Here is an 11,026-nt window from a genome sequence, read left to right as displayed (position 1 = left end):
TGTCCGTAGAACATAGCAACGGGTATAATCACTAGAGCAAGCCGAAGGCGTGCCACCGTCATCCCCCTCCATCACTGGAGTCTGGCAAACCTTATTGTGGAAGATAGCTAGGAAGACGACGTGCTAAGGCCCACAGGACCGGCGCATCAGGAAAAAGAACCACCGTCGATGAAAAGAAATATAGATCGGAAGGATCCAACCTATAGACACGTGAACATACACGAACGAAGATCAGATCCAAGCGGATCCACCCAAGACAAAGGCCGACGAATCCCACGAGATTCGTCGGAGACAAATATCCACGCTCCCTCAGATGACACTAGAAACATCATTGAGACATGGCTAAACAGGAAGAACCTTATTTCATCTCTAGGGAGCCGCCACCACCTCGTCTTCCTCATTAGGATGCAAACCTTATACCAAAACTCAAAGAAGCATCGAATGCCTTGATATTCGTGATGGCCAGTTCGGTTGTGCCTTCTCATCCAGGGCTGCGGTTGCATGTTTCGAGCAGGCAAATAATTTTGTAAAGCCCAGGACAAACACCTATGGGGTGTCCGGCCGCATGGATGTGCTCAGGGCACGAGTGCCAGATAGCCCACATGCCAACCAAGGTGTGCACCCTCGAGTGCAGACCCTACGTCTCTTCCCGGTGGAACAAACACCGAGCCTCACCACCAACTTTTTTTTTTGCAAGCAACCCCACCACCAACTTGTGGGGCGGCACATGCAAGGCGCACGACAGATGAGGTGGCCGGAGGCGCGCCTTCGGCACACGCGTCAGGGACCCCGAGTAGTCGGCTCCGTGACTTATTCGGTTGTTGGTGTGCCAGGTTGGATTATGCCGGACATGGGACACCTCTCTAGCTCCGTTTCCGGGTCGATGGAGGATTGTTGCTTTCCGGTTCCGGGTTCCGACCACTTTTCGTGTGTTGTTGGTTGCCAGTTAGGAGGTCATTGGTGAGGGTACGGTTCTTGGCTTGTTCAGATGCTCGGTTCATCCGGTTTGGTGTTATCTTGGTCGGAATGCGGTCATGTGATGCTACTTAACGGACTACCTAAACAAAGGATTAGTGTAAAATAACACAAGATGACCATAGTCATTAGAATCATATTTTGCAGATAATTCTGAAAAATAACTCCTTCAAATAGTTCATTTTATCCCTTTTGATTGCATTTCTTGTTCTCTAATTGATCTTTACGCTAAGGGCGCAACAGGTCATCCAATGAAAGAAAAAAAATATGGAGGCCGCATTACGGCGACTCTGTGTTTACGTACAACAACCGTGCCTCCATATTTCATATGGAGCACGCTCTATATACCATACGGGATACATCGACCAATGATGTGCCGACTCTGCTAGAGTTGAACATGGTCATAGCTAACGACTCCAGGGGTGCCCTAGCAAGCAAGCAAACCCGGAGTTTCATATTTTTCAATTTTGTCAAATCTTTAATTTATTTCAGTCAGTTTTATTAAAATTATAAATAAAAATATTTCTGAATTTGGAAAATCTTCATAAATTTGGAATTTTTTTAAAAATTAAAAAAATGTTCATGAATTCAAAATAATATTCATGTATTTGAAGAATATTCCGGATCGAAAAATGAGTCAACCAGAGCCAGTCATAACTGCTGATATCAAGCATCATCCAACAAGCAAACTGACCTGCGTACGACGCTCTTTTGTCCAAACACCTGTACGACCAGACATTGTATCATTCGAAATGCGATACATGGCCAATCATCTCTCATGGCAGGATTCAAACCAACAATGGGTTCATCCAACAATGCATAAGGTTCATCTGTACGACCAGTACCAAGCCAGCTACATCACAAATATCTTTTCTTAGAAAGCGATCACACAGATCATCCAGTTGCTAAAGCAGAAATTTGCTCAAACAGAAATACTACTAGACTCATCTTCATACCATGCCAGCAACATCATAAATACCAGAGATCATCCAGTAGTACATGACATAGACATACATAATAATATAGTGCTGGAATATATAGAACTGATATCCGTCTTGCTTCTCCATCAAAAACAAGCTGCATTTCTTCTTCAACTCATTTGCTTGGGCACTCCCTCAGCAGGAGTAGCAGGCTGATATCCTTGTAGCATGGGCAGACTCTCAACAGTAACAAGATGTCCATCGTACCTTACTATTTTAGCACCGTCTTCAGTGCGAGGACATCTGACATAAGCAACAAGAATACCCACAGCATATGTACAATGGGTGGCCACCTTGGTCAAAATTATCTTGCGCCTACAGGTAGGTTGGATGAGATGGTAAGAATTACATATGAATTCTGGTAGGGTAGAGAAACATAACAAATATCTATGTCTGAGTATATATGGTTGATATTGTACCACTGAGGGTCCTTTGGTCTAGGCTTGATTTGCAAGGAGAGAGCCTTGAGCAGTCGCCTGTCCAGCCAGGTGGTAGTGGGCTCCGCCACAGCCTTGGCGATGAGATTGTACAACTCCTCCTTCTTCTGCTGGATTTGCGATGCATGGTTGTATCCTTCATCCAAGGCACGGGGGGTTCCGGAATGCTGGAATATCAAAGCATTCATGCTAGGCAGTTGATCATGTACCATTGGTGCAGCAAAATATAAACCTAGTTGCAGACAAAACGATGCCAATTTTTACCAAAATATCACCACATTAATGCTAGGCAGTTGCTCATGTACCATTGGTGCAGCAAAATATAAACCTAGTTGGAGACAAAACGATGTCAATTTTTACCAAAATATCACCACATTAATGCTAGGCAGTTGATCATGTACCATTGGTGCAGCAAAATATAAACCTAGTTGCAGACAAAACGATGCCAATTTTTATCAAAATATCACCACATTAATGCTAGGCAGTTGATCATGTACCATTGGTGCAGCAAAATATAAACCTAGTTGCAGACAAAACGATGCCAATTTTTACCAAAATATCACCACATTAATGCTAGGCAGTTGCTCATGTACCATTGGTGCAGCAAAATATAAACCTAGTTGGAGACAAAACGATGTCAATTTTTACCAAAATATCACGACATTAATGCTAGGCAGTTGATCATGTACCATTGGTGCAGCAAAATATAAACCTAGTTGGAGACAAAACGATGTCAATTTTTACCAAAATATCACCACATTAATGCTAGGCAGTTGATCATGTACCATTGGTGCAGCAAAATATAAACCTAGTTGGAGACAAAACGATGTCAATTTTTACCAAAATATCACGACATTAATGCTAGGCAGTTGATCATGTACCATTGGTGCAGCAAAATATAAACCTAGTTGGAGACAAAACGATGTCAATTTTTACCAAAATATCACCACATTAATGCTAGGCAGTTGATAATCTACCAACGGCACAGCAAATTATAAAACTAATTAGAGACCAAACGATGTCAATTTTTACCAACATATCACCACATCCATTCTAGGCAGTTGATCGTCTACCAATGGCACGGCAAATTATAAAACAAACTAGAGACTAAATAGTGTCGATTTTGTACCAAAATATCACCACCACATTCAAGCTAGGCAGTTGATCATCTACCAACCAATGGCACAGCAAATTATTATAAAACTAGTTGGAGAGCAAAAGATGCCGGTTTAACCAAAATATCAAAGCATTCATGCTAGGCAGTTGATCATCTACCAACCAATGGCACAGCAAAATGTAAAAATTGTTGACCAAACGATGTCAATTTTTTTACCAAAATATCAAAGGCTTTCGTGCTGGGAAGTTAATCATCTACCAACAGGAAATCAATTAATAAGGTGCCTGTTTCAAGGACACGCGCGCATCCCTGTGATGTAATAGAAAATACTACTGTAGTATGGAAAGAAGAAGGCTCCACGAATCAGAGCAACAAGGACGGAGAAGATATATACCTGCTGGTGCTGGGTGCGAAGCCCCTCCCCTGGATGCACCGCCGGGCGCAGCATCCTCTTGGCCGCCGCGCGGAGGGAAGCCGCCATCGTCGCAGGCCTGCAGACAAGCACGAGTCAATCACCGAAGAACCGAAATCAAGCCGGGTGCGGATCGGAACTGCTGGTTAGGGTTCGAGGAATCAAGCCTACCTTGCGGATCGGATCGGATCGGAGCGCGGTTAGGGTTAGGGTTAGGGTTCCTCGCTGTTCGCCTTCCGCCGCCGAGGAGGAGAATCGATCCTACCCACCATACCAGGGGAAGGGGGCCGCGCAAGTAATAAATACTTGCTGGGCCAGCAGGCCCAACCATCTATGAGAATGCGATCCACTTACCAACCATCGTCGGCCCTATGTCTCGCGTCTGCCTAGCCGCTCGGCAGGCTACGGCATCGTTTCCTTGTTTGTTTTTCATTTCGTTCTTTATTTCATATATATCCGTTGTTTCTAAAAACAACATTTACGTTTATACTTTTAAATATTCCTAATAATATTCTAAATAAGTATATATCACACAACATTTTTACATAAAAAATTGGAAAAATGCTAACTGAGCATTTAAAAAATGTTGAATGCGCATAGAGAAAATGTTTCACATGCATACAAAAATGTATACAATGTGTGTGAAAAATGTTGATTGTGCATCTAAAAAATGTTAATTAAGCATATGACTAAAAAAATATTTTAAAAATGATAAACAAGCAGTTAAAACATGTTGACCATATATTTATATTTTTTTAATCTGGTAATGTATTAAAATTGTTAAATTTATATTTGTGAAATTTTGATCAATCATTCATTTACTAAATGTAAAATCTATATAGAAAGAATATTGACCATGTATTGAAAATGTTAATATTACATTGGAAAAATGTTAATCAAGCATTTAAAAAATATTAAACGTGTATTGGGAAAATGTTCTTCACATATATGAAAATTTTAGAATGAAAACTAATAGAAAGAAAGAAAAATGAAAAAACAATGAAAATTGAACAAGTAAACCAAAGGAAAAAAGAATGAAAAATAAAACCGAAAAAATGCAAAAACAATTTAAAACTATGAAAACTCACCCTGTGCATTCGGTTTATTCGTTTTACATGGTTCGTTTATATGTTTTTTTGGTTTGTACAGTATTAATACTTTGGTAAATACGGTATGAAATTAAATATGATTCGGTTTCTATATATACCAAATTATTATGGTATGGTTTTGATATATACCATCTCTACTCCTAACGGAGCAGTTGGTAGGATTGCATCCCTCACTTTCGTCCGGTTTTTTCGACTTGACTTTTTTTTGTCCCCTCCCCCCACTTCACCGGTTTATTTTCGTGTCACCCATCTCACACAATGAAAAAAAATCTAAATAGATCAGAACTTTTTCATGCTTGCGTAAGTTATTTAGTAATGTCTTTATGTAAAAGAATCAATGATGATTAATATCTAAAGGTCAAATCAAATTGATCATGATCAATATCTAAAGATCAAATCTAAATTAATTAACCTTACCTTAAATCGCTCAATCACGTTAATTAGAAAACAAACAATCGATTTTAAGAAAAAAATCACTCAATCATATTGATTAGGAAACAAATAATCAATTTGAAGAAAATTAAGGTGTAAATCATAACAAATAAATCTTTACTAAAGCATATTATGTACCTACTTAATCTCTCTGTACCACCACCCTTTGTACCATTGGTTTTTATCTATCTACAAGGAAATTACACAAGAAAAAAAACCAATTTGCCACTCCTCCTGTCCCGAACGAGATCACAAATGGTCTTCATGTAGCTACAGTATTGTTCACTCAACCCATAAAAGCTTCAGGTTACAGCAAACCAACTGAAAAAAAATACAAATCACAAATACTCTGCCTTCATGCAACTGTAATTAATTGTTTTCTCAATATATGATACACAAATAATTCTCTTCACTAAACTGAACTAAACTGCCATGTCCGTCCTCATCTACATCCGATTGGCAAGGTACAGAAAACTGCTGCAACAAACCTATACACTTCACGATAGGGCAAACACACAAATTACAATGACATACCCAGAACACGCCTAGTGCTGACAGCTCCTACAGGCTACAACCAATGAATGAGTCATGCCCACGCATGTCACGTATGAACAAAAGAGACATACTCACTGCCATCATGCGTGTCTGCCGATTCTACCTTGAGATTGCAGCAAGCAAGCAACTGAAAGGATATAATTTGAATCACAAATGGTCTTAGCCTCCATGCAGCTACAATATTCAGTGTTCTCTCAACGCACCCATGAGAGCACATGTATAGATCACAAAAATAGTATGCTCATAATAATTCACAATGCAAGACACTCCTTCTCGGATGCAATTCTTCGTTCATGCTGCAGCATCACTGTGGATCCATTGCCAGCCAGGGCTTGTCGGCCTGCCTGCATAGAAAGGGAGCTAGTAAGAGCCAGCTTTACCTTTAATAGGCAATGTTCTGCTTAGCACACTGATAACATAAATAGGTGCAAGTATCGACCAGCTTAGCCCTGGGCGACTCGGGGGCGACCCAAACCTAGGAGCCGCCCCACCGCCCTCTCCTCCCCCCCTCCCCGCGCCGCCGCCGGATGAAACCCGCGTGGCAGACGGCGGCGGCGGCCGGGCGGGAGGGGGGGGGGGGGGCTTCCTCTCCCGACTCCCCTTCCTTCGCGGGCGATGGATCTAGGCGGCAGGCGGCGGTGTCCTGCGGCGCTCACGGTCGGGCGCGAGGTGGCACTCGGCGAGCGGTGGCGGGGCGTGGGGCGCGCGGCGGCGGGCCTCGGCAGGCGGTGGCGGGCGCTGGGCGAGCGGCGGCGCTCCGACATGTGCAGGAGGCGGTGGCCCCTGTGCATGGTCAGCGGCTCCCTCTCCGACCCGGACGTCGCGCGGGGTGGTGGCGGCCCGGCGTGGCCGGTGATCTGGACGCGGTGGGGCCGGCGGCTCGCTGGTCTGCCGGAGATCCAGGGGCATCATCATCTCCGTCTCGATCTACTCTGATACAGGGAGAATGTCGTCATCTCCCGGTGCTGGCTACATGGATCTGACGGCGACGGCTGGACCCTTGGTCTAGTCTTCGACAGAGAAGGCGGCGGTCCGTACACAAGAAGCGGATGGAGGTCTTCGAACAGATCTAGGTGAAAACCTGCTCTTGGCTAGATGCCAAAGCCGGCGATGGCGGCGCTCTACGTTGTTGTTCCCTTCTTGAAGGCATCGCCGTGGAGAAGTTCTAGACTACGATCTGCTACCTCCGAGGGAAACCCTAGATCGATAGATCAAAAGACGGCGGCGCATTTGTGTCGTTTCCTCCTTGGGGGCGTCTTTCTTGGAGGTGTACACAGGCTCGAGGGACCAGTGGACGACGTCTTTGGTGGAGCGGTGCTTTATCATGCACATTGATGGTGATAGATCTCGATGGCATGACGCTCTGGAGATTGGGCATCTGATGTGGGATGATGGACTCGCACAGGAGGGTGACGCTGTCTGGCGTCGTGGTGGCGTCGACGGCAGCTAGACCGGGCAAGGTAGATGCAGCAGTACAACTCTGAAAGGTAGATTGGTGGTAGGTGGCTGCAGCGGCCTCATACCCGGCAGGCGTCCTGGTTGAGGAGTGCGCCGGACTAGTGGGTGACCCATACCTGGCAGGCGTCCTGGTTGGGACCTTAGGTCTTACATGTTTAGGTTTGACTGCGAGGTCTGTTTGGTATTAGGCCCAGACTATCAACATCCCTAAATCAACTGGATAAGAGTAGCGACTGATGTTGCCTAAACGGTGGCTTTAGTCTTACTGTCGTATGACTTTATAAGGTCTTGTGTGAATAATTAATAAAATGGCTGAATGCATCGTCCAGATACAGAGGCCGGGGGTCTTCCTTTTTTTCTAAAAAGAAAAATTCGACCAGCTTAGCTTTTTTCTAAGTAGTTTTAACACACACCGAAGGGATTTCAACTGACACTAATTATATAGCAACAAGGAAAGGAACTGCGACTTAAGGCACAGGTATAATAGCGAACAAAAAAGATTACCAGATTAATTCACTGGAGAGGGTGGTCTGGTCTGATCTCCTTAGGCCTTAGCTAGATATATCATGCACTTTCTCCTTTCCTCGATCTGCTGTTTGTGGTCGGCGTGCTTGTTCCATGTTTCCATCTGTAGACAAGATGCAACTGCTGGTTTCAATTTCAGTTTTGAAAATATTTCAGCACAACCGAAATCATCGAAGTTCAGTGAATTTTTCAGTGATTTCGGTTTGCATTTCGCCCAAATGACCAAAATATTCACTTGAATTCAATTGGACATTTGAAATTTTAAAAAATATTTGAATTCGTGTGCACTACTAAAATTGCTGAAATATTTTGGCCGAAATGTAACCTCACTGCTGCTGCTTGTTGTTCCTACTTTGCACTCATTGTGTAGATTAACCATACAAAGGTAAAATATAACCGACCATCATGTAGTATATATGGACAAAAGGCGGGAGATAAAATCAATTGAACTTATTAACTGGAAGAAACAGAGTGCTTAAACAAATTAAACAAAGCTTGTTTTGATTTTCTAGTGGTTTCTCTACAAAAGATAGCATGGTGTGGTAAACAAGCAGTTGTGTATCAATTGAATTACGGTTTTTTTATTATGAGTATGGTCGGTTATATTTTACCTACATATAAGCATCACGTCCATACATCTATAGACCGTTATCCAATTTCATCTATAGCTAGTATTTCATCCAGGACTGCTATCTAGCATGCATCTTAAGGTATTAAGTAATAAAACAGAGTATCATATTAAGTATGATGACATAAATGATATACTGTCTTCACTCTGCGTTCAAAGAAAAACTACGCACTCATCTTTTTATACCTAGTGGCAACAACATAATACAAGCCTTTTTTTTCACTTTTTGTTACTATGGCAGATTGCTTGCGGGATTTAATCCAACTATCACACACAACTCCCTCGCCGCCCACACGACCAAAGGATGCAACCACCATCACCACCATGATGCTTGCCGAAGAGCCCAACAGGCGGACCTCCACTTGGGACCGCCGCTCCGCCATCCAAGACCCCAACCTCATCGCCTCACACTGACACCAACAACCTGACCACTCACACCACCCACCAGCAACAGGGAGGAAAGACCCCTCCTTTCCCGCGGTGAACCCGAGACCCGACCGACCCCATCATGCACCGCGTGCAAGGGCGGACACCATAGCGGTGAACAACCACATGGTGAGGGGCACGGCCAGGCCCTCGTACACACCACATGCAGGGCACGACTGGCAGGCATTCAGCCATGGGTAGGTTCGGCCAGCAGCCAAACCCTACCAAAACTCCCAGACCCTGGCTGGATCTAGATCCGAGTTCGAGCCAACCCCGACAAGGCCACCAGGCCCTGGTCAGGGATGACATATGACCCATCGAGGATGCCGCACGGGAGGGCCAGATCTGGCCACCTCTAGCCGGATATGAGAAGGAGTTGAAAGAAATATGCCCTAGAGGCAATAATAAAGTTATTATTTATTTCCTTACATCATGATAAATGTTTATTATTCATGCTAGAATTGTATTAACCGGAAACATGATACATGTGTGAATACATAGACAAACTGAGTGTCACTAGTATGCCTCTACTTGACTAGCTCATTTATCAAAGATGGTTATGTTTCCTAGCCATGGACAAAAGAGTTGTCATTTGATTAATGGGATCACATCATTGAGAGAATGATGTGATTGACTTGACCCATTCCGTTAGCTTAGCACTTGATCGTTTAGTATGTTGCTACTGCTTTCTTTATGACTTATACATGTTCCTGTGACTATGAGATTATGCAACTCCCGTTTACCGGAGGAACCAAACGTCACAACGTAGCTGGGTGATTATAAAGGTGCTCTACAGGTGTCTCCGAAGGTACTTGTTGGGTTGGCGTATTTCGAGATTAGGATTTGTCACTCCGATTGTCGGAGAGGTATCTCTGGGCCCTCTCGGTAATACACATCACTATAAGCCTTGCAAGCAATATGACTAATGAGTTAGTTGCGAGATGATGTATTACATAACGAGTAAAGAGACTTGCCGGTAACGAGATTGAACTAGGTATTGAGATACCACGATTGAATCTCGGGCAAGTAACATACCGATGACAAAGGGAACAACGTATGTTGTTATGCGGTTTGACCGATAAAGATCTTCGTAGAATATGTGGGAGCCAATATGAGCATCCAGGTTCCGCTATTGGTTATTGACCAGAAACGTGTTTCGGTCATGTCTACATTGTTCTCGAACCCGTAGGGTCCGCACGCTTAAAGTTAGATGATAGTTATATTATGAGTTTATATGTTTTGATGTACCGAAGGTAGTTCGGAGTCCCAGATGTGACCATGTACATGACGTGGAGTCTCGAAATGGTCGAGACATGAAGATTGACATATTGGACGACTATATTCGGACACCGGAATGGTTTCGGGTGTTATCGGATATATACCGGAGTACCGGGGGGTTATTGGAACCCCCCCGGAGGTTAATGGGCCTCATGGGCCCAAGTGGTGGAAGAGGAGAGGCGGCCAAGGGGCAGCCGCGCGCCCCTCCCCCCAAGTCCGAATTGGACAAGGAGGGGGGCGGCGCCCCCCCTTTCCTTTTCCCCTCTCTCTCCTTCACTCTCCTCTCCTACTCCAACAAGGAAGGGGGGGAGTCCTACTGCCGGTGGGAGGAGGACTCCTTCTGGCGCGCCTCTCCTGGCCGGTCGACCCCTTCCCCTGGCTCCTTTATATACGGGGGCAGGGGGGCACCTCTAGACACAACAATTGATCCTTGGATCTCTTAGCCGTATGCGGTGCCCCCCTCCACCATAGTCCTCGATAATATTGTAGCAGTGCTTAGGCGAAGTCCTGCGACGGTAGAACATCAAGATCATCATCACACCGTCGTGCTGACGGAACTCTCCCTCGACACTCGGCTGGATCGGAGTTTGAGGGACGTCATCGAGCTGAACGTGTGCTAGAACTCGGAGGTGCCGTAGTTTCGGTGCTTGATCGGTCGGGCCGTGAAGACGTACGACTACATCAACCGCGTTGT

The 11,026-nt window shown here is 44.5% G+C and overlaps 1 protein-coding gene across 1 annotated transcript; it reads right to left on the bottom strand.

Annotated features, from left to right (window-relative positions):
* Window positions 1-1,829: 1,829 nt before the first annotated feature.
* LOC123149764 (uncharacterized) lies at window positions 1,830-4,225 on the bottom strand. The gene is made up of 4 exons (XM_044569496.1): window positions 4,093-4,225; window positions 3,904-4,000; window positions 2,375-2,559; window positions 1,830-2,270 (listed from the first exon to the last, which is right to left on the bottom strand). The coding sequence occupies exons 2-4, from the start codon at window positions 3,988-3,990 to the stop codon at window positions 2,066-2,068; spliced, it is 477 nt and encodes a 158-aa protein (XP_044425431.1). The 5' UTR covers window positions 3,991-4,000; window positions 4,093-4,225; the 3' UTR covers window positions 1,830-2,065.
* Between the last annotated feature and the right edge of the window lie 6,801 nt (window positions 4,226-11,026).

The sequence above is a fragment of the Triticum aestivum genome, chromosome 1B (genome assembly GCF_018294505.1).
Source record: "Triticum aestivum cultivar Chinese Spring chromosome 1B, IWGSC CS RefSeq v2.1, whole genome shotgun sequence".
Lineage (NCBI taxonomy): Eukaryota > Viridiplantae > Streptophyta > Magnoliopsida > Poales > Poaceae > Triticum > Triticum aestivum.
This window is presented reverse-complemented; position numbering and strand designations above follow the sequence as displayed.